Here is a 26,906-nt window from a genome sequence, read left to right as displayed (position 1 = left end):
CACAATAATTGTTTCAATCATTCCCGTTTTTATTTGTTAAATCAGAATTAATTGTCGGCTAGAATGCAAGGGTAGTGGAGCATTTAACATCTGAGAAGCTATTTCACTAAATGGTCTACAATTGCTAACTGAGATGAGTTACCACTGTATTTTTCTTCTTCTAATTACAACATGTATACATGTGTGTTATAAGTTCAATTATATATGAAGATGCCTATATGTTGTTTTTCAATTTACTTCCACAAAACCACAAACCGGGTATTCCTATTGTATTTCATACCTTATGGATCAAATAAGTATATGGTATTTACTTTTAGTAGGAACGTATGTATGTTTGCCACAGGGATAGTAAGCCTTTGCATAGTTTCAAGACATATCAATTGTGATTAAATTATCTTTATCTCTAATAACTAGCCCGTGCAGTCACACGGGTTGACGACTAGTGACTGCTAATGTGTAAACAAATTTCAGAATAGTAAAATGCATTTTTTGGCTATGCGGAAAATGTACTGCTATATGTGTGTAGTTATACTGCTAGTGGTATATGTGTGCAAATGTACTGCTATATGGTTCATATGCGTAAACTTTTGTTGTATGACATATAACAAAACTGGTTATTCATCTTTATTATAACTTGTCTTAACTGGGAATATTTGTGGCACTGTAGTACACGCACTAGCAAAAAAGAACGGTCTAGGGGTGAGCTCGACTATCATCTCTTCCCCCTCCCCTATTTGCTTTGTTTCGGTCGTCGTGCCGATGCCAATAGATTTTGCTTCCATGTCAAGTCTCATAACCTAGGCGTCTCCCGTTCGAAAGGGCAACATCTATAAATATGCATTTCTTTGCATATTTATAACCGTCATAAGATTGTCCATCTGGAGAGCATCTCCCGTTTGAAAGGGCGACATTTATGGCCATCTGGAGAGCACAAATGAAACTTGCTTCAACAAAGTTGTATATTCAGTTATTTCTCTTTTAGCTGTTGCTTGTCATTTTATTTGGCTGTCTTTTAAAGTTTTTCTACATGTTCGATCATTACCAGAAAGTGATCTTTTAAGAAATATCTTATACACACTGACATCAAGCTTAGAAGATTCAGTAAAGATTTAGGATATGCTTATAGATGTTTTGAGGATCATGTAGCATGCTTTTCTTTACAGTCCACTTTTGCCGGATAGAATTTATCTTTGTCCCTTTGATACCATGACACCCAGACACAACACCCCTGACCCCCGACACCTCTTCGACTTCCTATTGACTGAACAGGTGCTTTTCGGCCTTCCATAGGCCGATGGGGTCATATATTTATGAACTATGAGTTAGGTCATATATTTTCCGATTTTGTTATGAAAAACATCATAATATATTTGTGTTGATTAGGTGGATTTAAATGTGCAGTTGTTTCGTCGCTATGAGGGTCTGGTGTTCGAAAACCTCCCCGTGTGTTCATGCTAACGAGACATTACAAATGATCTTTAATTTGGTGCAACATAACTCCCAACAAGCATCGACGTCTGCCATTGGCGCGAGCAAGAACCCTGATCCTCCTCCGTCAGCCACTACCGCGAGCAAGAACCTTGATCCTTCACCTATGAGTTGACGGTAAGTTTTGCCTAGTGCTTTTCCTAATTAGCTCCAAAATGACCTATTTAACCTAGGATAGCTCTAAAATGACCTATACTTAGCATTTTTTTCCTCCAAAATGGCTTAATATGCTTAGCTAGCTCAAAAATGACCTATTTAACCTAGGATAGCTCTAAAATGACCTATACTTAGCATTTTTTCCTCCAAATGACTTAATATGCTTAGCTAGCTCTAAAATGACTTATGAAAAGACATTTTTTTTAGCTTCTAAATGACTTCATATGCTTAGCTAGCTCCAAATGACATAATAAACTTATTAGTTCCAAAATGACCTTACTTAGCATTTTTTACACCAAAATGACTTAGTATGCTTAGTTAGCTCAAAAATGACATAATAACCATACTTAGCTCCAAAATGACCTATATTAGATATAAGTTGCATCATAATAATCTTCACATTTTAGTTGCATCATAATAATTTTCACATTTTAGTTGCATCATAATAATCTTCTTCTTCTAGTCTTCTTCTTCTAACTTTCTTCTTTCCCATTTTGTAGATTTGCTTCAGATCACGGAAGCTTGGGTTGATGGAGTGCTTGTCTTTAGTTTTTGTTTTGACTTTGTGAAACTTGCTACCTATGATGAAACTGTGTAATATTGATGAAACTATGTATATGTATGGATGAAACTTGCTACTATTGGTAACATGTGTTGGATATGTGTTCGATATATATGTGTTCATGACTATTGGTAATATGTGTTGAATATGCTATATTGGTCATATAAATATATTTGTGTTTGATTTTCTGTGAAAATGAATTGATATAAGAAAAAACAAAATTAAATGGGGCAATATAGGCACTTTGCCATGTGCTGGCAGATGGCAAAAAGCTTTGCCATCAGCTGGCAGATGGCAAAGAGGCCACGTGTCATCTACATGTAAAATTTGGGCTGGCCTATTTGGGCCCTTTGCCATCTGCCAGCAGATGGCAAAGCTCTTTGCCATCTGCTGGCAGACGGCAAAGCATGCAGCCTTTGCCATCTGCTGGCAGACAGCAAGAGCCTGAAGCCTTTGCCATCTGTTGGCAGACGACAAAGAGCCTGCAACCTTTACCATCTGCTGGCAGACGGCAAAGTATGTCGTTAGCCTTCTAACGGGGCTAACCCCGTTAAGAGGCTTTGCCATCTGCCAGCTGATGGCAAAGGCACAGGCTCTTTGCCATCAGCCAGCAGACGGCAAAGAAGCATTTGTCGGCAGGGTTTCAGACAAACTGTTTGCCATCTGCTGGCAGATGGCAAAGCCTTTGCCATCCGCCGACCATGCCTTTGCCATCTGCCATGGCAGATGGCAAAGTGCCAGATTCCAGTAGTGAATGTGCAGGAGAATAGGTCAGTCTACTCTTCATCTACCAGAGCTACTACAGAAGTGGTTGCACCCCACCACCACCATCAGCACCAGCCATAGCTAGGAAGAGGCCAGCAACAGCCACAGCTACTCCAGGACCAGCAAAGAGGAACAAGGCTGCTGCTTCTGCTACTCCAGGACCATCCAAGAGGAACAAAGCTGCTGCTTCTGCTACTCTAGCATCTGCCACATCAGCACCTGCCAAGAAGACCAAAGCAACCAAGAAGATAAGGGCTCCTAGCACATCTTCACCAGCCAAGAACACAAGGTCATCCATTGTCTCTCCAGCAAAGAACACCAGAGCATCAACAGCTAGCAGAGGAGGGGGTACACAGTTTTCAATGCTCCAAGGCAAGCTGCTCACTCTGAGATGGAGATTGGGTCCAAGAGGGTTAGGAAGCCAACTGGAAAGTGGAAGGCATATTTCACTACTAGTGGTAACTACTGAAGATTCCAATAATTGGAAAAGATGTCTTGTTTGCATTGTATGAGTGCTTAAACCTATGTATTTGCTTGCTGAAACTTGAGTGTTTGTATTATGAAACCTATGTATTTGCTTCCTAAAACCTGAGTGTTTGAATTATGAAACCTGAGTGTTTGCATTATGAAACCTATGTATTTGCTTGCTGAAACCTAAGTGGTTGCATTATGAAACCTGCGTGTTTGTGACTTCTGGGTTGCACTTCACATTGGTGCTAGATTGATAGAATCCCAAAACACTGATGCAAAGTTTGATATATTCACACAACACTGATGAAAACATTGATAGATTTATTCAAACATTCATAGATTCCACCATCCAAACATTCTTTCATACAAAGAGTTGTATAGAAATGGAAGGGATACATAGCTCAGACTCTCATTCATACTGAAAATAACTACTAGCAACAATCTCAATCGTAACGCTTGAAGAAACGGCGCCACTTTGCTCTGGTAGAAGGGTGAGGAGCGAGCACTGCTTGTGCCCTAGCCCACCTGATGATCTTCCCTGAGCTCTTGCACCTGCCGCCAGGAACAAGAACTGTGAACTCATCTGGGTTGCACTTCTCCAAGATCTTGTCTGCCAGCCTCCTCTTGAACTCCATCTCCCACTCCAGCTCCCAAGCTGATGGCATGGGCACTGCAGGGCGAGCCCTTTGCCTCCTCACATCCACTGCATGCACTGCCTCCTCTTCCTCATCTGTCACCTCCCCAAGCTCTGGATCCATCTAGGGTTTCTAGAGGTTGGGTGTGGCGGCTGGGTTCTGGACAGGGAGGAGGGTTGGTGGAGGAGGCTATTTATGAGCAGTGGAGAGGCATCTAGAGTTAGTATGCCTAGGTTTGTAAACATAACTGGGCCAGAACAAGCCCAGGTACAAAGCACTAATAAACACACTTCAACTATGTTATAAAGATAAAAAACACATAGCATAGTCTAGTAGTGCTTATCACTGACTCCATAACATAGCATAAGAGGTTCAAATACCAGTTCCAACATTCATTACAACATACTTCATAACTTAGCATTAAAGGTTCTAGCAGCATACACTATAGTTCTTAACATTGGCATAGACATAGACTAGATTAGCTTCACATTCCCCAAAATGTACACCCCATATCTTCACATCAGATTGTTAGACCACATACTTATAAAGGCTTTGGATGTACTTCACCAATTGCAGAACACACTTCATGAATCAAGGATGGCCTTGATTATCAAGTTTCTCCTTGCTTGCATGCCCATCATTCAGCAGCTCATTAACCACATGCTCAAGCTTGGCCTTCTCTATCTTAAGCAAATCTCTCTCCTGTTCAACCTCCTTCATTGCCTTCCTGGTGTTCTTGATAATGTCAGCTCGACTCTGCAAAATGCACCTTTGTTCCTTGGCAAGTTTGAGCTTCTCCATCTGAACCTCCAACTTAGCACTCTCTTCTACGTCTTTCTTCTTCTTCTCAAATTCTTCCTCCTCAAATGCCTTCTGGTAATCCATGTGGTCTACCCTACCATCCTGCCAATCAAACATCTTGGATATATCTTGGACAAGCTTTGTGTACTCAATGCACAACTTGTCATTTTCAGTCTTAAGCTTGGCCAGATGCTTCTCATACTTCTGCTTATCAACTACCCTGCCACAATTCTGTTCATGGAACATGTCCCACAACCTTAACAAGCAATTCTGAAGAATTGGAGGCCAAGGCTGGTCAACCCACTCAGTAACACCATAGTTAACACCTTCACTCTGCACAATTGATATACACATCACTAAGTGCACTGAATTTAATAACAACAAATCATGTTAGACTAAGAAACTGAAGGTGAGGCTAAACTGAATATGTTGTTTAATATAACAACTCAAACTACAACTAAAACCCAACCTGCTTGTACAAGTTCATTCACAGATATATGCTTCCTATACAAAAGCATATTGCAATTCATCCTTAAAAATACAGTGTAGGTTCAGAAGAGCAACTTGTCAACATAATACTGTGTGGGTTCAGAACAACAACTTGTCATCCTTCTAAAAACATGTGTGGGTTCAGAAGAAAATAATTCCAATTAAGGTATTATACCTGCTGCACTGGACAACCATAGAAACGCCTTCCAGTTAAGGTTCCTTCAAATGTCACACACTTAATTGGCCTCATGTGGTGCATCATGCATGTGGGTTCAGAAAGCTCCAGCTGGTTACAGAAAAGAGGCTCCACGGTGGTGTCAGGGGTCTCCTACATGAACACATCAACAAAATCACCTTAGCTCACAGAACCAGACATAGATCGAAAATTAATTCCCCAATCCAGCAAGAACCCTAACCCTAACCCTAGTTTTGAAGCATACATAAACATAGCTCAAACAGCAACCATAACCCTGCCTACTAAATAACAATAACCAAAGCTTACCCTAGCTCACAAAGATGAACCCTAACCTAATCTAGCTCCTAGATGAACCCTAACCCTTGCTCAGCAGATCGAAAAACTTACTAAAGAGCCATGTCCATGCTTGTGATGTCGCACTGATCCTCTGAGCTCGTATCATCGTCATTCCAGGAAGGCATGGAGGAGGTGGAGCTTCCACAGTGCAAGTCGCCGCCGGCGTCGAAGAGCAGAGAGGAGAGGAGAGTGAGAGCGAGAGCAGAGATGAGTGCGGGCAGGGGAGAAGAGTGAGAGGGAGGGAGACGACTTAATGAGCGCTGCCGACAGAGAGAGAAAGGCAGTGCACGAGCGGGTGCGGTCCGACCGCACTGGTCGGTCGGAGTAACGGCCGTTAACGGCCTCGCCGTCACGCGCAGCGCTGACGTGGCCTGACAGGCGGGCTCGGACCGTCAGAAAACGGTTAAAACGCTAGCAACTGGCAATTTGGGTTTTTTAAGACAACTAACGAGAAAAGTGGTATGTATCAGTCACAAACAAATTTGTGGTAGTTTTTTGAAACCCTAGCACGAAAAGAGGTAGTTTTATGCTATTCACACGATTTATCATAAGATGTAGTTTCATATTTTATATTTTTGGTATTGTAGATAGAAATAGTTTCTCTATAAACTTGATCAAAGTTTGCAAAGTTTGACTTTAAAAAAAATCTATACACACTACTGACTACAGTATGAAACTGAGAGAGTACTTAGCAGTGCAGATGGGTGCTGCTATGCGTAGCTTATAATGGCCATAAGAGGGACGCGTCGCTCACAACCATGTCAGGAGGGCCGGCCTAGTGAGCAAGCGTGTCACGGCGAGTTGGGCGCAAGCCACCACCTCCATGCACCCAGGACGCCCAGCAGACCCACGCGCCGACGCCAGGCAGCCAGCAGGCGGATCAAACCACGGATCCTATGAATCGGCCAGAAGGGCCCCGCCGCAACCTTCCCCGGAGTCGGCATGGCTTCGAAGCTGAGAATCGATGATACCCATTTGACCAAGAAGACCGGTGATCAACTATCAAATTCTAAGCCAAAACATGGCAATGTCGGCCGCTCCTCCGGCGGCAACGAGATGGGGGGAGGAGAGAGAGCGGCGACGCTCGATCTAAGAGCATCTCCAGCCGCGCGCCAACAAGGCCCCCCATGCAACTTTTCGGTTGCCGGCGTTAAAAAAAATCGGTCCAGTCGCGTCCCCAAGGGTTCATTTTTTGCCGGCTCGGGTCGAAATTGGCGCCGGCGGACCCAACCCGAACCCGGCGCGCTGGGGGGCGCTCGGGGGCGCCGGGCGAATCATTTTTGGCGCGAAAGAGTCGCGGGCCAGCCGCGTCAGCGACACTGCTTCGTCTTCTCCCAACGCCTCGATTTTCCGTGGGGAATCAATGGCAAGGCTGCCGCCGGTCAGCTTTGCCATTGATTCTTCACGGGCGGCGCGTCACGGGGCGGCGCGCCGACGCCTCCCCTCCTTCGGACGCGTACACACGAACGCGGCGCGGCTATATATGGCCTCGCTCGCCTCTGATGAGCGCCACCTCTCCCGAGCGCCGCCGTCGAACTCCTCTCCCCCAGCCCTCCCTCTCCCGTGAGCCGCCGCCCAGCCCCTCCATCTCCCTCCCCTTTTCCGATGGCCGAGCGTTTCCAAGGAGACGAGGCGGCGGCCAACGGCTTCGGCTGCCGTTCTCTCAGCGAACAGGAGTCGTGGCTCATGTTCAAGGCGAACATCCCGGTGCCGCCGGACATGCGCGCCGGGCCGACGGGCTGGAGGCTCAGCAACGGGGGAGTGCCCGTTCCCCCGTTGCTCAACGCCGTGGCCAAACCCTCCTACTTCGCCGATGAGGTCGAGATCGTGCGCGCCTCCCTCACCGACATCGAGCTCTCCCTCCCCTAGGACGCCGCCGACAACCACGCGGCTTGGTCGGCGTACTTCGAGCGCCACCAGCAGCAGCGACTGGTGTCCACCAACGGTGCGCCGGTGGTCGGCGGCCTGAAGAACAGCGAGGGGCGCCACCTGTGGTGGGGCGCCCCCGGCCGCACACTTGAGGGCGTGCTGACACACCTCGAGGGTGGCGACAACCCGCCATTGGCGTACCCCCCGGCGAGGGCGGCCGCCCCGGCGCACCGCCGACGCGACGAGCAATGGCGCCAAGGAGGTTCGGCTCCTACTCCTCTTCTTCCTCGTCGTGCTCTTCCTCCTACTCCTCCGGCACTCCGACGCTGCTCGGCGTCAAGGCTGAGCCCGCGGCGGAGACGCCGCTCGGCCGGCGTACTCGCAGCGCCGGCATCGTCATCAGCGGGGGCGGCTGGCGCGCCTCCTCGTCGGTTCCTCCTCCGCGCTTCGTCAAGCCGAAGACGGAGCCGGGGCTCGCGCCAGTGAAGACTGAGCCGGGGTTCGCGCCGGTGAAGACGGGGTCGGGGCTCGCGCCGGTGAAGACGGAGCCGGTCTCCCCGCCGTGAAAACGGAGCACGGAGAGGTCGAGCTCGACGACGACGCGGCCCTTGAATGGGCACGCCAAGACTCCCTGAAGATGGCGAGGGAGCGTCAGTGCGCCGCCCTGCGGCGCTTCGCGCAGCGCCGCCGAGGCCGCGACGAAGGAGGAGGAGTCATCATCGACGACAGCGACGACGACGACGATGCGCCGCCGCCGCCACCAGCCGGGGAGGGGTCCAGCAGGGGCGCCCGAGTCAAGGAGGAGAAGGCCGACGATGGCGGCGACGACGGCGACTACTCGGCGTTCAGCCAGTTTTTTTTAGATTAAGTTTATATATTTACTATGTATGTAATGAAAATCCGCGAACATGTCTAATATATGCCCAAGTTTGCGAAAATTTATCGTGTTTAGCCGAACTTCGCCGAACTTTGCCTAAATTTGCTATACATTTTTTAACGCGCCTGGGGGCGGCGGCTGGGGACCAACTCGCCCCAGGCCTATTTTTTGCGCCGAGTCACCCCAAGGCGGCGATTTTAGGCGCCCTCTGGGGGGCCAACGGCTGGAGATGCTCTAAGTCTTCGCGTGACGCCCGGCAAGGCGACGCGGGGGAGTACCCTTTGGATGTTTTTGGGTCAGTTTTGTTGCTACAAGAGCTTAACTAACTAGATAATATATGGGCATGTTTCAATGGTTTAGTGCTACAATTGAATTTGTAATTAGCGTAGAGTTAGGTGTTTGAGTGAGACACATGTATATCGAACATATAAAGTAGCGTCTGTGGCGAATACTGTCTTCGGAGGCCGAGCTCCATGGAGCTCGGTTTTGAAAAAAATAAATTTCATCAAAATTCATATTTTTTACGTTTTAAAAAATTCTGAAAAAAAACACAGATATGCATGATGGCGTAACACACATGTGTGTACATTTTCAGGGCAAAAACATTGAAATGAGTGCTGTGCAAAAAGACAAACCTAAGGCTTTTTAACACATGATACTATTCATTCTTCTAGGCCATGAATTTGTCTTTTTAGTACATATCACATTTCATCGTTTTTCATCCTAAAATTTTACACACATGCACATTACATCCTTGTTTACTTCCACAAAAAATTTCAGATTTTTTTAAACCAAAAAGTTTGAATTTTGATTTTTTTTTCAAGAAAGGGCCTTCATGGAGGCCGAGAGCCAAACGTCCGTTCTCCGTCTATAGTCAAAATAAAATATAGGAAACCAGTACTAACAAACAACGAATTACGAGGGGTGGTCTCATCGTGACAAGTGGTTAGAGATGTTGTCCGAGGTCTTTAGGAGTTTTGTCGTCAGATGTATTTTATCGATTAATACATGGAAATGAGTACCTGTGGTCATAATACCCTCCAGATGAATGCATCCACATCAAACCTCGTCAACTAATCTCCATACTGTGTAACCTTGTCCACGTTAAACGACGTGTACCTGTAATTCATGTGGTATCAAACCCAGGTGCCCAAACATCCAATCTCGGATGACTAATGTGTTAGGAGAGAGATTGTTGTGGGATCAGAATGCATAGCACGACTTATAAGGCAAAGGGTGGCCCATCGTATGAAACTAGAATTTTTGGAGTGTTGAAGAATTCTTATTACCAGTGGTACTTTGTGAATGGGCTTGGACAGGCCGAGAAGTTGCTGTAGCGCGTCTGTGTGGGACAATCAAGCTGGACGCCATGCTTAGCCGACCCAGAACTAGTTCCTCTGTAAACTAATATAGACCTTTTAGATCACTTTGAAAGCAGAGGAGGCCATACATGTTTAAGGCCCTCTCCACCGCGCGACCCCAAACGGACATCCGTTTTGTCCGGATTTTGTCCGTTTGGGTAGGGCGATGGGGTCGTGTCCGGCCTGTCCTGGGATGTGGTGGCCGTGCGCCCAGCGCGCGACCACATCCTTTTACCCCATCCTGTCCGCCTTTTTCAAACAAAGATGTCATCATCCTCATGCCACGAGTCACCATGGTCGTAGTCAGCACGGTCATCGGCGTCTTCATCGGCAGTGAACTGGCCGCGGCCATCCTGACTTTGGGTCTCGTTGGGGTCGTAGGTAGGGACGTGCCCACCCTCGTAGATCACTTCCTACATGAACTGGTCGTAGTAGGGGTCGCCGACCGGTGGCGTTGGTGTTGGCATTCCGTCGAACAAGACGCGGGGTGACGGCATGGTGCCCGTAAACTGCGGCCGTGCGTGCTTTCTTTGCATCTGACGGGCGGCCGGCCGCCGCTGCTGGAACCATGGGTGACGTTGAGGTCGATGACGGCCGCCGTGCGCGGGGTGGACGGCGGGATCGCGCTCACGTCCGGCGACCCCGAGAAACGGGTCTGTCCGTCATGCCTTGGCGGGGGGAAGCCGGGCGAAATTGGCGTGGTCCGCGACGACAGCGATTGGTAGTGCGTAGGCCGGGCGACCGATGACCCTGTGCTCGCCGGACCGACAGCCGCTCCAGAGAAACCGGCCGGACGACAAATGCCCATCATGAGAAGGGCGTGCGCTTTGCTGACGATGGCCTCCTTCTCCTTGACTTCGGCCTTGCGCCACGCGGCCTCAATCACAGCGCGGTCGGTGGTCTCTTGGCCACGGCGATGTTGTCCTTGGCAACCGCCCTCCGGCTCCTCCTCTTCGCCGATTCCGCGTCTAACTTGGCGATCTCCTGCGGCGTGCGCTCCGATCGCGGCTTCCTTGGCGCCTTGCCCTTCTTGGCCATTCCGGGCATGGCGACGGCCGGCCCACCGGAGTTCGGCTGGGCGTCGGCCATGGACGAGGGAGGGAGTAGGACGGCGGGACGTGGGAGGGTTTGGGGGGAAATGGCGCCAAAGGGGCCAGGGGGGAGGGGGTTGCTTTGTGTCATCGACAGGCAGGCCAGGGACGGGCAAGCGTGCGCGTTCCATCCATTCGCGCGCTGTCCGTTTTACCCCAAAACCGGCGCAAACTTGGCCGGGAATGGGTCGAAAGCGGACACAAAACGGACAAAAGTCCGTTTGCTCCCGCGCGCTGGGCCGTCCGGTTTGTCCCTTTTACCCCAAACGGACGGGACCGGACAAGATGGAGTCGCGCGGTGAAGATGGCCTCAGTACTCCCTTTAAAAGCAAATATAAGAGTGTTTAAATAATTAAAAAATGTGATTAGAACATAAAAAATACGGAAATGTTAACGCCCACACGTGTGGGCGTTTGCACATCACCCACACGCCTCCATCACCACTCATTTTGCCACGTATGAATAGATGACATCAGCAGAATTTTTTTTGGTTTTCGGCTTAAAAATGTTGTATCTCCTAAATAAATAAGCGAACTAAAAATCTGTTTTCATCATTAAATCCGTCTCGACGAGATCTTCAAAACTAGACCCCATGTTGATATGTTTCGACGATTTTTTTTTGCCAGAAGTTGCCACGATGTTTACACTGCAGTTGCCATAGGGCTTAAATTAAAGTTGCCATGTGGCAATTTTAGTTTGTAGATCATGACAATTTTAGTATTTTGATGATGGCAACTCCAGTAGTTTGACCATGAAAATTATTTTTTGTATGAACCATGGCAATTTTACGTGTATGTATCATGGTTCATGGCAAGTCTAGTTTCTTAATTTCCCGTTTTATAAATGTCAAAATTTACTTTTAAATGGAGAAAAAAATAGCTGAAATATATCATAGCAACTTCAGTGTAAACATCGTGGCAATTCATATGCAATAGACATGGCAACTTTTAATCCAAAAAAAAATTCTTCAAAACATATCAACATGGGATCTAGTTTCGAAGATCTCATCGCGAGGGATTTAATGATGAAAACAGATTTTCAATCGGATTATTCCTTTAAGAGATAAAACATTTTAAAAACTGAAAATCCAAAAAAATTTCTGTATGCATGCATGCAATGACGTGGCAATCTGTTTACATTAGAAACGTGTGGTGCGTCTCCCTTTCTGCCACATATGTGACAGTTAGCGCGACCCAAAAAATATAAGGCCGGCATTCAACCAATGCTGCCAAGAGATTGTAAGGAGAACACACTTACATAGGTACAGGCGTACAGCCTCTCGGCTTTAAGCCTGTTATAACGGAATAAAAACTCTTCACTCGCAAAAAAAATATAGGTACAGCCGAAATTACAAAATAATCTGACTAGTCAAGTATCATGAAAATTCAACACAGAAGTAGTCCCTCTGTCTGACAAAAGGTAAACTTTTTTTGACATTATGGTATTGTCAAAAAAAAAACGTCTTAAGACAGAGGGAGTAGCATATATCAAGGCAGACAATGTTAATTGCGTTTATCTCTCTGCCTCAAGAACGATGACTTTCCTTAGCAGCCTCCTCCGCCCCCGCCGTCGCCTCCCCCGCCACCACCACCGTCGCCTCCGCCCCCACCGTCCCCATATCCGTCGCCGTCATCCCCTCCTCCGCCGCCATCGTCTCCGCCTCCGCGACGACGTTTGCGCTTCTTATCCGCGGGACGCTTCTTGTGGCCGGCGCAGCCAAACACGGCGATGGCCACGATTGCAACCGCAGCCACAAAGCCGAAAGCTAGACCCACAACGTTGCTGGGCGCGTAGTGCACCGAGCCAGCAGCGAGACCCAACGCCCGCACCATCGTAGCTGCTCGATCGAGCTTCTCGATTGATTAATGATTACCTGCCAGCTTCTTGTATTTATAGGCTTGTGGGCTGTGCTGCAACTGCAAGCAGAGAAATGTCAGCCGACGACTCGTTCAGTAGCTCTGTTCTTGAGTCCTACGTAACCGGGGAAGTCTTCGAGCGTCGCTGTACGTGGCACGTTGATTGGAACGGCGTTGATTGGAGTAGTTTGGTGGCTATTTCATTAGGGGCGATTGAACATACAGCTGCTGGAAAAGTCTTGGACGCGTGAAGGAGTTGTCAGCTCGGACTTCAGACTTCAGAGCTCGCACGTCACCTTGGATTCGAGATGACCAATTAATAGCCACTAGTTTCGTAACAATGTCCTGGCCGTCCAATATCTTTACTTCTGGTGTGAATTGGTGGTGGCGCCTATTCTGAAGCCAGTCAAGTAGGAGTACCTGCATGAAACTTGCAAGTAGTGATGGTGGTTAATTCTACAGAATGTCAAAAATATAGCAACTTAGTCAGGAACCAAACTTGCAAGCTTTCCCCCCTATAGTATTTCTATTTCCAGGTTTAGGACAAAGGAAATATAGCATAGCACCCAGAGAGTACAATAGGATGCATCTTCTACACTGACAGAATACGAAAAATGGTAAAGAAAAACATAAATTTGAAGATACCAGACGATTATACAGCTTACACAGTCTCTTGACTAGGTACAGTCCGAAAACAACTATTTAATCTGTACCTCGCATCTTGCCTAAGCAAGCTAATACTAGTAACCTTCATCCTCTCTTATGCTCCTTATTTCCCTTGGTTGCTTGTTGCTTCGTGCTGAAGCTGAAATACTAGCAGGGTTATGAATGTCACTGTCGTCTTTACGCAACACATACTCGTCTACTGCGTTGTTTTCTTCTACGGGTTTCTATGTAATAACCTCATGATTAGCAAAGTTACTTTGGAGCACAAACAATCTCTAGAACGAAATAACAGTGGCAATGCATTGCTTGCTTAGTAACATGGTGAATCTGAAATAAGAGCTCTATCATCACTACAATCTCCAAGAAACTTACAAGGAAATCATATCCTCAAAAGAAGAAGGCCATAACAGAAAGTTCAACACACATCGAGTGAATTTATATGTGGACATAACCAACATATTAGATACGGTCTTATCAGCTTTGGCCGTCTTCAACCTGGATTCATTCTATCATGTGTACCCTTTTTTTCCTTCACAGCCATGCCAGCATTGAAGCCTGCCACACATTTCGTCGAGCAAATGTGGGGCCAGGCTGCCGGTGCCATGTCAGAAGGTCACATCATGGAGTGAGCATGAGGCACACCCAGGCTATGTGTGCTCTCGATGAAGAACCAGTAGTGGCATACATATAAATCGACAGCTTCCTTCGATACAAGGATTTAAGGATATGTGTGGAACTATCCAATCAACAAAACATACACATATTTGTAGTTCTGCCATATTTTGCTACAATGCTTGCCTTTATTTCTTCCACTCGACATTACTACAACTTTAAAATTTGCTGAAATTAACAAAGATTATTAGCATCGACTGTGAGTTATAATTACACTGAATATGCAGCACCAGGTTGCGCCGTTATAGCTGCAAGCAGTCTTGGCATCGGGGGCACATCAATTTCCTGCAGACCCTCGAGAACCCGGACCACTTCACCCATCGTCGGCCGATCAAACTCATTATCTTGAATGCACCAACATGCAACTTTGCAAACCCTTTCAGCCTCTTCCAAATTGAAGTCACCATGCAATCGTGGATCCACCAAACTCTTCACATCTCCCCCATGAAGCTTGTTGATGGCTTGCACAGGGAAATATTCAGCGTGGTAACTGGTGCTGCTGCTAGTGTTGTGTGTTTCAGGTGAATTCCTGCTTCCGGATATGATCTCCATCAGTACCATGCCGAAGCCGTAAACATCGATTTTTGGTGTAATAGCAACTCCGGTAAGCCACTCTGGAGCAAGATAACCTTTGGTTCCTCTGAATGTGGTCAGAATTCGGCTAAAATCCCTTCCAACAAACGCTGCCAATCCAAAGTCTGCAACTTTGGGAGCAAAGGATGCGTCCACAAGTATGTTTTCTGGCTTAACATCACAGTGTATGATGCATTCACGGCAACTCTGATGCAAGTAGGACAACCCTCTGGCAACTCCTAGGGTTATCTGATACCTGGTGTTCCAGTTTAGGACAGCAGCATCAGCATTATTGCTCTTCTTAAATAGATGACTATCAAGAGACCCATTGAATATGTGCTCGTACACAAGTAATCTGTGATGACCTTCGCAGCAGAAACCAATCAATTTGACTAGGTTGATATGTTGGATCAGTCCAATTGAGCTCACCTCAGCTCTGAATTGCTTCTCCCCTTGATTGGCACCATCAAGCCTTTTCACTGCCACGGTAGTCTTCGAGTCACTTAATACTCCCTTGTATACAGAACCAAAACCACCTCCTCCCAGCTTTTCTGAGAAGTTTTTAGTAGCACGAACTAAGTCAGTGTATCTGAAGGCTATGATGCCAGCAGAACTACCTTCATTGCTGTACAAAGGCAAACCACACCACTTGAATCTGTTCCTCCAAATCAGTAACAACACCATGAGCATTATTAACCCAAAACCAATAATGCTTGCAGCGGTAACAGCTCCAACGTTTGGTTTTCTTTTGTTCTTCATCAAACTTGGCGGCAAATCTTTGGCGGCAAGGCGGAGGTATAGAACATCTTCAGAAGTATTATCAATGCCATCATTCCGATTTACACTAAGCAATTCCCCATGCCAGACAGAGCATCTGCTGTTGCTATAGGAATAAGCAGTGCAGGAGCAGGAACTGAGACAAGCTTCTTCACATTTGCTCTGTGTGGTAACAACGTCTATGCTTTGTGGGTTGTAGGGTAACGTAATATGAGCAATGGGGTTGAATATATCTGTTGAACTTGTCGTGTTTTTGTTGTTACTGCTAGTGTTGCAGTGTAACGGTGTATTTCTGATGCACCCTCCTGTTCGATCATTAAACATCCAATCCCGCGGTGACTTCTGTGAGAAGCTCCCCATACAGTCACAGAATGGTTGTGCAGTGCCGTTGCATACTGTGAAAGCTCCACAGGTAGCGGCCGGAGTGCAGGCATCGGCGGGCTGGGAATATATGGTTTGCCAAGACTGGCTGGCTTCCGACCAAACATTCAGCTTTATCTGACCAGAGATGTCAAGTGAGACAAATGTGGAAGATGATTCATCTGGTGAGGTGTACATGTAGTACTCCTCTTGGTCGTTATCAACATATGCTGGGTTAATCAAACCTTTGGTCCGTGGATCCATATCCAGAATGGACTTGAGTATTGGTATAAGCTTCAATGATGATGTTTTGGAGGATGCCCAATGCCAATACACCACTGAGGGGTTTAGGCGCTTGAGGACGACCTGCCCGCTGGTGTCTAGTTCAACGCTGTATGAGCCGAGACCCGGATCAATGAGGCTCTTCTTTGAGACGCCCTTACGATTCAAACTAGTGATCTTGTTTCGGCCAACCTTGGCACCAGGAAGCACAATATCTGTTGGGTGATCGAAGCTCTGCCACAACGGTAGGTCCGATGATGATGATGGGCTCTCTGTAACTGTAAGGGCGAGATTTCCACTGTTCAAGACAACGGCAGCAGTAGCTGTGGTGTTTATGCTGCTGGCTCGTGTCCTATTATTGACAATGTGAGTGGACCAAACTACGGAATCATTGTGTACAATGACAAGATTGCCATCGCTTGATATCTGGAGCTGTGTTCGGTTGAGGCTGGGGCCGGTGATGGGCTGATCCCTATTGGCAACCCACACGACAGTAAAAACGGGTATCTTGTTGAACCATATGCCTAGGTACCAGCTGGAGCCGGAGGTGTTCTGGGACTTACTGATGGTGCCTGCTGCTGGCTGGAAGAAGCCGAGTGCGAACTTGCCATTCCCCGAGACGAGCTTGCTGCCGCCGACGGCGAGCGACTGGCCCGCCGTGAGGGTATCGCTTGCAGCTGCAGAGGAGCACCAATGAGGAACGTGCAAGAGGAGAAGCCCAATCGGTAGTATGTAGAGGGGAGACATGGAGAAGAGTTTGTGTGCTCTGCTTTGATATTCGGAGGAAGAAGCCGATGTATACATAGAATGGAAGAGGGCCAATAGTGTGAACAAGCAGATTGGCATGATCAGTGGACTGACCAGGGAAGTCAAGATTGGTGACTAGGACATCAGTACTACGCATCCACTTGGGCTGCCACTTGGAGTGGGTAACTGCACACTCGTTTGGAGGTATCTCTAGGCATAATACCAGGCAGTATTGCCATAAAACCATGTGCTAGCCAGCACCGTTTATGAGCTTCCACCAAGGAGTATAGCCATCAATATAAAGGCAATATTGCACACCAAGGAGGAAGCTTCCACCAAGCGGCTGAATGGAGGATGAAGCCACCCATGGTAGACTCGTGGTCAAGGTCAAGTCAATTATGAGCCTTCCACCAAGCTTTTTGCCTGCAGGGAAATTGTATTTTAAGGCGCTCTCGGAAGTGCTAACCATACCATTCGAAGACAACTCTCATGGCAAGCTGCTTGCTAAAGGTCAGCCAACAAGCAATGGCCTGAATGATCACTGTATTAACCTAAACAAGAAAGAATACTTCACTTATTTAAGGCTTAAATTCAAATATAATATAACTTTAAAAAAGATCCTTTTTACTAACGAACACACAAACACAAATGTCTGTGTAAATGAGCCTATTACATATGCAAATTCAAAGGATATCAACACAAAAGACCAACCTCACACGGATGTAATCTAAACACATCAGAAAGAGCCAGCAATGAACACAAATTAACCAAACGAAACGGTGGCAGAAGCGCCAATATCAGAGTACCAAGCTCACCTCTTCAGGACTGAGACAAGCTATGGAACTGTCCCTTGGAGTGCTCATCGGACCAAGGTCTTCTTGTTCGACAAAAGGCCAGTGAACTGATTCCCCAATCCCTCTCATAAGCTCAACCAATCACACGCTGTTGCGAAGGCACTCAGTTCTCCGCAAAATCTTATAAGTTAGAATGGTTAATCTGCAGAAGGTCAGAAGACAAGCAACTCAGGAACCTAACAGCTAGGAAGCTTTTCCTTTGTAGCGTTTCCAAGTTCAGGACAAAGGAAATAAATCACACTTCAATGCATCTGAATCTGAAAGAACAGGATGGCTCCCCTTCTATATTGGCACCAATTTTACTAAACAGTATTTTTTTTAGAAAGAAAAAATCTGCAGTCTGATGTAGAACAACACAAAATGTAATCCAATTGTGAAGAAATTGGTTCTTCCCTGCCTAGATTGTGGAAACTTTAATTCCGAGCTATAGTGCAGTACTAGCACATAACAAGTCAAGACTGTTTGCAAGAGTTGGACCTGCAGCCATTGCGCAGCTTGTAGAACCGGATCAGGAAGGCCGCCGCCGCCGCCGTGAACCGTGAAGGAAGTGAATAGAGCCCGTGTGACGACTGACGACGGAGATTCTCCAGCTCTCCGCCCGAAGATCCGCCCACGCCCGGGGCCGCCCTCTCTTCCCCTCGCCAGCCTCTCCATTGTTTCACCGCCACCCAAACCTGCGTGCCCACGGCCTGCCGCGGCATCGCCCCCACCTCCACGCCGCACCGTCGGAGGTCCCCTCCCTCCCTCACGCTCTCTCTCCCCGCATGATTCAGGCCGTCGAGGCCGCCGGCCATCGTGGCAGAAGGTGAGTCGTGAGGTGAGGTGCGGCGGCCGTCAGAGAAAGAGGGACAAGACTGAGTTCACGATGGTAGGGAATTTCTCCCGATTGGTCCACAGCCGTTGGATGGGAGGTAGATGCACTGGATTAAGGCGCGCTACGCGTCCGTCAACTGTCGCACGAGGAAAATCGGCCGCCTCCCTAGCCATTTGATTCGGTGAACGAGAGTCGTTGATCCGCTACCTGAGTCACCGCAGACCGTTGCAGCATAGCCGTTGTTACCATCGCAAAATTTCCCTCACCTTCACCTGGTCGGACCGCAACACCTCGCGTGTTTGGTCGATTGTTTGCAACTTGGCCCCTGTTGTAAACTAGCCGGTATGTCTATGTGGGGAGGGTACGCCGTCCGATCAAAGCCATATTTGACGACTGCGGAGACTGACACGTCTAGTTTAGGGTTGGGTGCGACGCTCTGTCAATAAGGGCGGCCAATGCATAGCTCCAAAGAGATGCCTCATATGCCATTTAGATGAATGTTATAAAAGGTAGGTTCGAATGAGGAAGCGGGATCCTCTGCATGAGGCGAGTTCTTGGAGAGAAAAAGTGTGGTCCGACGTAAAAGCCTAAAAAGGTTAGATTGGAAAGTAAAGATGCATGTGTAATAGAGTCTTTATATTTTATTATGTGATGAGGCCTACTAGTGATAGCTTGCATTGGGAAAAAAAATCAATATACATCAACAACGGACTTTTGTAGCAGAGATTCAACAATCTTGTGCAGGCGTGCCCTCAGATCGGGATGTTCTGGATCAATTCCATCATCAGTAGATGGTTCTATTGATTTGTGAAGATTACATATAACCAGGGACAATGTAGATTTCTAGAAGACATATAATCCTAAACAGCTGAGCCGCGGTGATTTTGCAGTCTGCCTTCCTTGAGCAGGCAGTGACGATGCCATAGACCTAGGGTAGGGTCATAGGCCTGACCTATACGCCATATCCAAAGTCACTACCCTAGAGTCAAGGACGTTCAAGATATAACAAGGAGTATCAACTTAAGCCATCAAGTGCAATCCACTCGACCAATCACCTCACTCGGATACCTCCAACTTCACGCGACTTATGAAGTCATTCGACCATACAGGAAACCACTCGGAGTACAGGAGGCATAAAGTCACCCAGGATGGCAACGGTTAGGCCTTCACTCTGTAGTCTTAAAGATCATTTATGGCTGGAGTTACCAGTAATGCCCCATCTTAACTCACATTGAACCATGCGTAACGGAGGTCTGAGAGGGTCCTGGCGCACTCTATATAAGCCACTCTCCTCCTCTCGCACAAGGGTTCGCACCCCTTGTAACACACACCTATATTTCAGTCGACCGCCTCAGGGCACCGAGACGTAGGGCTTTTACCTCCTCCGAGAGGGGTCTGAACTCGTAAACTTGTGTGTACAACCTCGCCATAGCTAGGGCCTCGCCTCCTCATACATACCCCTATTCTTACTTTCAAACTTAGTACCACGACAGTTGGCACCCACCGTGGGGCAAAGCGTCTTAGCAACTTCCGGCGAGGTTGCGGTTTCTTCGATCTTCATCAACATGGTTTTCGGCGGCGGTTTGGTCATGGGCTGCGAGTTCCGACTCGGTGCGCCCACTTTCGTCGTCGACGACTCCGCCTAGCTCCAGGAAGCCCCCCTCGATGTCGAGGCTCTCCCGTTCCGTGGATCGTCACACTTTCCGTGCGAGTGACTGCGGTGTCCTATTACGACAGCCGTCGACTCCGTATCGGTCGACCTTCATGTCGCCTACTCACTCCGCTGGATGCCGCCGCAAGCGATCTGGTCGATCGCGGCTCCAGCGGTGGGTGAAGCATGCGGTGGCTTGCCAGACGGCCACCCCCAAGTCGCAGCAATCGAGCCCGACGAATTTTTCTGTGGTCCAGTCGACCTGTCGACTAGTTCTGCAGGTACGTTTTTCGAGAGCGGGGGTTGTGACTGCGCGGCAGAAGTTCTCATGGTCGACTCCCGTCGCAGCCCGCCTGGGTTTCGCCGCAGCGGCGGCAACAGGGGTGGCGATGGCGCGTCATTCGACCACGAGGAGTATGAGCCCCAACCTCTCAATTCGCAGCAGAGGGAGGAGCTGCACCGCCGCAACGTGGAGGCCCTCCAGACCCCCATCATGGGGGAAACCGCCGAGGATCGGGCCTTGGAGGCTGTGCACCTGGCCACGTTGGCTGAGCGCACTCGTTTGGAGAATCTCCAACATTCTCTCGACGAACGTGCCCGTCGACTGATCCCCGAATCCAGTCCACGACAATTGTTCCCGCCTGAACCTCAGGTATTCCGCACACCGATCCAGAATCTTGCAGCTGCTACACGTATAACAGAGTCTATTCAGTCGTCCCGTTCAGAAGCTGGAAGAGGCTTGGAGCAGATCTGAGCGCTGCTCCGAGCAGCAGGAGAGCTGAACTCCGCTATTTCCCAATCATGGAACAGGATCCACAGCAGGTCAGTAAGGGCAGACATAGTTCAGTCGGCACACAGTCCTGGGTCGCCTTTGCGGCGTGAAGTTTGTGATCACCGTCCAGACCGGCACCCGGGAAGAGCTCATGGAGAGTATGATCGTGAGTACGCCCATGACAACCACCATCGAGTGCCTTTGCCCCCTCCGAGGGACGGGTCGTACGCGCCCCGGCGGTACGACAACAGGCGCCTCTATGGTAATGACCGCAGAGTTCCAGTCAACCCAAGAGAGCCTGGGTTCGACGCAAGGTCAATCCTTGTACAAGGTTTGGTCGACCGAAACAGAGCATACAGAGAAGGGTTGGGTAGAGACAGGCCTAGTGGAAGCAGGGTCCACGTTTCCGGCCCTGAGTGTTTCGAAAGAGCCATCCGAGCCGCTGAGATCCCTCAGAACTTCAGATTGGCGACTGGTGTCAGTAAGTTCACAGGGGAGTCAAAACCCGACACTTGGTTGGAGGACTACCGAGTGGATGTGCATATTGGCGGTGGTAGTGATGAGGTGGCCATGAAGCACCTCCCTCTGATGCTTAAGGTTCGGCCAGGGCTTGGCTGAATCAGCTGGCTCCTGGAAGCATTTTCAGTTGGTATGAGTTAGCCCGAGTGTTCACCAAAACATTTGAGGGCACCTACAAGAGACCTGCTAGATTGTCAGTATTGCAGCATTGCATGCAGAAACAAAATGAGACCTTGAGAGATTATATCCAGAGATGGATCACTCTTCATCGCACAGTGAAGAATGTGTCGGATCACCAAGCAGTTTGTGCCTTTAAAGAAGGCATTCGTTACAGAGATCTCAATCTGAAGTTTGGTCGGGCTAGAGACATGTCTCTGGCTCGGATGATGGAGATTTCCACTAAGTATGCTAACGGCGAAGAAGTAGACCAACTCCGGAGCGGCAAGCACAAGCCAGTTGCCCAAGACACCAGAGGAGGAAAATCCAGTCGGAAGCAGAAGCGAAAGGCCGAAGCTGCGGGTCCTGCCGAAGCAGCAGTTTTGAACCAAGAAAAGTTCAAAGGGAAGCCCAAGGGGCCTTGGACCCCCAAGAAAGTGAAAGACCAAGACGGGAATGATGTGCTCGATCTGCCATGTCATATACACACCAAAAAGTATGAAGAGGGGAATATAATTCTCCCCAAGCATACCACTCAACAGTGTCGACTCCTGATTCAGAGTTTCCGCGAGAAAGGTCAGCCTAGTGAGAAGGAAAAAGAGTCTGATAAGGAAGAAGACAAGGATGCGCATGATGGTTATCCCAATGTCAATGCCACTTTAATGATTTTTGCTGACGTCGGGAGCAAAAGTCGACTGAAAGTAATCAACAGGGAAGTAAACATGGTTGCTCCGGCAACAAAGACATATTTGAAGTGGTCAAAAAACCCCATAACATTCGACCAGTCCAATCACCCAGCACACATTGCCACCCCTGGGCGGCAAGTGTTGGTGGTCGACCCAGTCGTTCGGGGCACTCGACTGACCAAGGTTTTGATGGACGGTGGCAGTGGTCTGAATATCCTGTACACTGAGGCCCTCAAAGGGATGGGCATCCCGATGTCCAAGCTCAGTGAAAGCAACATTCGATTCCACAGAGTCATACGAGGAAACAAAGCCGATTCACTCGGTCAGATCACTCTTGACGTGGTTTCGGCGATGAGAAGAATTATCGCAAGGATAAGATGACCTTGAGGTAGTGGATTTCAAAAGTGCATACCATGCCATTTTGGGCTGGTCTGCATATGCTCATTTCATGGCTCGACCATGTTATGTATACCTCAAGTTGAAAATGCCCGACCCCAAAGGCGTGATCACAGTCACGGGGAGCCGACAAAGAGCAGAAGATTGCTTCCAGAAAGGTTGCAAGATTGCCGACGAACAGATGGCAGCAGTGGAGTTCCAAGAGTACCAAAAGAATGCAGATCCGAGTGATTTGTTGCGCGCCAAAAAGGCTGCCTCTGAGTCTGCATTTCAGTCGGTCGGCGAAATAAAACCAGTTCACATTCACCCGACCGACCCCAATGCTGCTCTGACCCATATTTCAACAACACCCGACAGCAAATAGGGAGAAGCGCTCATCCAGTTCCTCCGTGAGAACTGGGACATCTTCGCATGGAAACCATCAAACATGCCAGGTGTACCTAGGGGACTGGCTGAGCACCATTTGCGAGTCGACCCAAAAGCAAAACCCGTCAAAAAGCATCTCTGTCGGTCCGCCACGGAGAAGAGGAAGGCGATTGGCAAAGAGGTGGCTCGTCTTCTGGCAGTAGAGTTCATCCGCGAGATATACCACTCCGAGTGACTCGCCAACGTTGTCATGGTCCCCAAGAAAGACAAGTCACTTCGAATGTGTATTGATTTCAAGCATATCAATCAGGCCTGCCTGAAATATCATTTCCCTCTGCCCCGCATCGACCAGATAGTCGAATCAACTGCGGGATGTGAGCGCTTGTCCTTTTTGGATGCGTATTCCGAGTACCATCAGATCCGTCTATATGGACCTGATGAGATAAAAACAGCTTTCATCATTCCATTCAGATGTTTTTGCTATGCCACTATGCCCTTTGGCCTCAAGAATGCCGGTGCCACGTTGATGCGCATGATTCAGAAGTGCATGCTCACTCAAATCAGTCGGAATGTGCATACATGGATGACATAGTGGTTAAGTCACGCAAAGGTTCTGACATGCTGACTGACCTCGCTGAAACCTTTGCCAACTTAAGAAGGTATGATATCAAGCTCAACCCATCAAAGTGCACATTCGGAGTCCCAGGTGGAAAGTTACTTAGTTTTCTCATTTCTGAACGGGGGATCGACGCAAATCCAGAGAAGATTGGCACAATCCTCCGAATGAAGCGCCATGTGCGCGTGCACGATGTTCAGAAGCTTACTGGTTGTTTGGCTGCATTGAGTCGATTCATCTCATGCCTCGGTGAAAAGGCACTGCCTCTTTACCGACTAATGAAGAAGTCTGACAAGTTTGAGTGGAATGACGAAGCTGAAGCAACGTTTCAGGAGCTCAAAGCCCTGCTTTCCACCCAGCCGGTGCTTGCTGCTCCAGTCAGCAAGGAGCCTTTACTGCTTTACATCGCAGCCACTGGACAGGTTGTCAACACAGTGCTCACAGTCGAGCGGGAAGAAGAAGGCAAGGCCTTCAAAGTTCAACGCCCAGTGTATTATATTTCTGAAGTCTTAACTCCGTCCAAGCAGATATACCCACACTATCAGAAGCTTGTTTATGGAATTTATCTGATCATGAGGAAAGTAGCACACTATTTCTCTGACCACTCGGTTTCAGTAGTCAGTGATGCTCCACTATCAGAAATCCTGAACAATAGAGATGCAACTGGTCAAGTGGCAAAGTGGGCGATTGAACTCCTTCCGTTAGATATCAAGTTTGATGCAAAGAAGGCCATCAAGTCCCAGGAAATAGCAGATTTCCTTGCCGAGTGGACTGAATAGGAGCAACCGACTCAGGTTCACTCGGAGCATTGGACTATGTTCTTTGATGGCTCCAAGATGTTGAATGGATCCGGTGCAGGAGTGGTTTTGGTATCCCCAAGAGGCAACAAACTCAATTATGTCCTCCAGATTCACTTTGATTCTTCAAACAACGAAGTTGAATATGAGGCACTTCTGTATGGGTTGCGTATGGCCATTTCACTCGGCGTCCGACGCCTAATGGTATACGGCGACTCAGACTTAGTGGTCAATCAGGTGATGAAGGAATGGGATGTCAGAAGTCCAGCGATGAACGATTATTGCAATGCAGTGAGGAAGCTAGAAAAGAAGTTCGAGGGGTTAGAGCTCCACCACATACCCCGAATCAAGAATCAAGTGGCTGATGAGCTGGCAAAGATAGGTTCCACTCAGAAGCCTATCCCCAGTAATGTGTTTTGGGAGCATCTTCACACCCCGTTAGTACAGGAAGATCCCTTCAAGGAAGAGCCCCGACAACCCATAAGTTCAACAAATCCGACTGAAATCGAAATCCCCGGTTGTGGTCGACTTGATCATGGAAGTCTTAGTGATCACGCCCGACTGGACAGTGCCGTATATCGCGTACATACTCAGAAAGGAACTCCCAGAAGATGAGGATGAGGCCCACCAGATTGTCCATCGATCAAAGGCTTTTACCGTGATAAAAGGGCAGCTTTACAGAGAAAGTGTGACAGGAGTGGCTCAACGCTGCATCACCCCAGAAGAAGGCCAAATGATCCTAAACGAGATCCACTCGAGGACCTGTGGTCACCATGCGTCCTCTAGGACCATCGTGGCCAAAGCATACCGAGCGTATTGGCCTCGTGCAAATGAGATGGTGAAAGATATAGTCGACAAGTGCGCAGGTTGTCAGTTCTACTCCAACATGTCCCACAAGCCCGCATCCTCCTTGAAGACTATTCCACTCGTCTGGCCATTTGCAGTCTGGGAGTTGGATATGGTCGGACCCTTCAAGACCGGCAGAAGTGGTTTCACTCATTTGCTTGTAGTAGTTGACAAGTTCACCAAATGGATCGAAGCCAAGCCTATCAAAAACCTTGACTCAAGCACTGCCGTCAGCTTCATCAGAGAATTGATATTCAGATATGGAGTCCCTCATAGCATTATCATAGAATATGGCTCCAACTTTGATTCTGATGATTTCAAGGCATTCTGTGCTTCCCAAGGCAGTCAAGTCGACTACGCATCTGTTGCACACCCACAGTCGAATGGGCAAGCAGAAAGGGCGAATGGTTTGATCCTTCAAGGGCTGAAACCTCTACTGATGCGCGACCTCAAGCACGCTGCTGGAGCTTGGGTGATTGAGTTACCATCCATTCTATGGGGGCTGAGGACGACGCCGAACCGGCCGACTGAACGAACCCCTTTCTTCTTGGTGTACGGCGCCGAGGCTGTGCTTCCGAGTGACTTGTTGCACAATGCTCCCCGAGTGGAACTCTTCTCAGAAGCTGAAGCAGAACAGGCATGCCAAGACGAAGTTGATCTCCTAGAAGAGGAACGTGAGATGGCTCTAATCCGGTCGACCATCTATCAGCAAGATCTGCGCCGATTCCATGCCCGCAATGTCATAGGTCGAGTGTTCCAGGAAGGAGACCTTGTGCTCAGAGTGGATCAAAAACGACCTCACAAGCTCACTCTGGCCTGGGAAGGTCCCTTCATCATCACCAACGTGGTTCACAATGGAGCGTACCACATCTACAACATAGCCAAGAAGATGGACGAGCCAAGCGCGTGGAACGCAGAGCTGCTCCACCATTTCTACAGATAAATCACTCGGATCGGCGAGTTGTAATAAAGTACTTCAGTTTGCTAATCAAAGACAAGATTTTTGCAGTATCTTAATGATTGTTGTTTCCATAAACACATGTGTTCAAATCCCCCCCAGTGGTTGTCTTAGCTGCGAACCTGATTCGCCTAAGTTAAAAACGCTTGGAGTGGAGAGCGATCCTCCCACTCGGGGGGCTTAGCCGCGAACCCGATTCGCCTAAGTTAAAAACACTCTGAGTGGAGGGTGATCCTCCCACTCGGTGGCTTAGCCGCGAACCCGATTTGCCTAAGTTAAAAACACTCTGAGTGGAGAGAGATCCTCTCACTCGGGGGCTTAGCCGCGGACCCGATTCGCCTAAGTTAAAAACACTCCGAGTGGAGAGTGATCCTCCCACTCGGGGCCTTAGCTGCGACCCTGTTCTCGCCTAAGTTAAAAAACACTCCGAGTGGAGAGCGATCCT

The 26,906-nt window shown here is 48.3% G+C and overlaps 2 protein-coding genes across 2 annotated transcripts; both read right to left on the bottom strand.

The window, feature by feature from the left end:
* Positions 1–14,336: 14,336 nt before the first annotated feature.
* LOC119366022 (G-type lectin S-receptor-like serine/threonine-protein kinase At2g19130) lies at positions 14,337–17,576 on the bottom strand. The gene is made up of 2 exons (XM_037631677.1): positions 16,847–17,576; positions 14,337–16,755 (listed from the first exon to the last, which is right to left on the bottom strand). The coding sequence occupies exons 1-2, from the start codon at positions 17,275–17,277 to the stop codon at positions 14,502–14,504; spliced, it is 2,685 nt and encodes an 894-aa protein (XP_037487574.1). The 5' UTR covers positions 17,278–17,576; the 3' UTR covers positions 14,337–14,501.
* Positions 17,577–17,657: 81 nt separating this feature from the next.
* On the bottom strand, positions 17,658–18,700 carry LOC119366023. The gene is made up of 2 exons (XM_037631678.1): positions 18,362–18,700; positions 17,658–18,026 (listed from the first exon to the last, which is right to left on the bottom strand). The coding sequence occupies exons 1-2, from the start codon at positions 18,676–18,678 to the stop codon at positions 17,966–17,968; spliced, it is 378 nt and encodes a 125-aa protein (XP_037487575.1). The 5' UTR covers positions 18,679–18,700; the 3' UTR covers positions 17,658–17,965.
* Between the last annotated feature and the right edge of the window lie 8,206 nt (positions 18,701–26,906).

This window comes from Triticum dicoccoides, chromosome 2B (assembly GCF_002162155.2).
Source record: "Triticum dicoccoides isolate Atlit2015 ecotype Zavitan chromosome 2B, WEW_v2.0, whole genome shotgun sequence".
Taxonomy (NCBI): domain Eukaryota; kingdom Viridiplantae; phylum Streptophyta; class Magnoliopsida; order Poales; family Poaceae; genus Triticum; species Triticum dicoccoides.
This window is presented reverse-complemented; position numbering and strand designations above follow the sequence as displayed.

Bases quoted from the DNA above. Each gene is read 5' to 3' on its own strand.
- LOC119366022 (XM_037631677.1), bottom strand. From the start codon at position 17,277: ATGGTTTTATGGCAATACTGCCTGGTATTATGCCTAGAGATACCTCCA. The intron at 16,756-16,846 runs GTAAGTCCCAGA...GGTTGCCAATAG, and splicing joins GCCAGCAGCAGGCACCATCA to GGATCAGCCCATCACCGGCC.
- LOC119366023 (XM_037631678.1), bottom strand. From the start codon at position 18,678: ATGGCCGGCGGCCTCGACGGCCTGAATCATGCGGGGAGAGAGAGCGTG. The intron at 18,027-18,361 runs GTCCAACTCTTG...GACCTTCTGCAG, and splicing joins AAGCTGCGCAATGGCTGCAG to ATTAACCATTCTAACTTATA.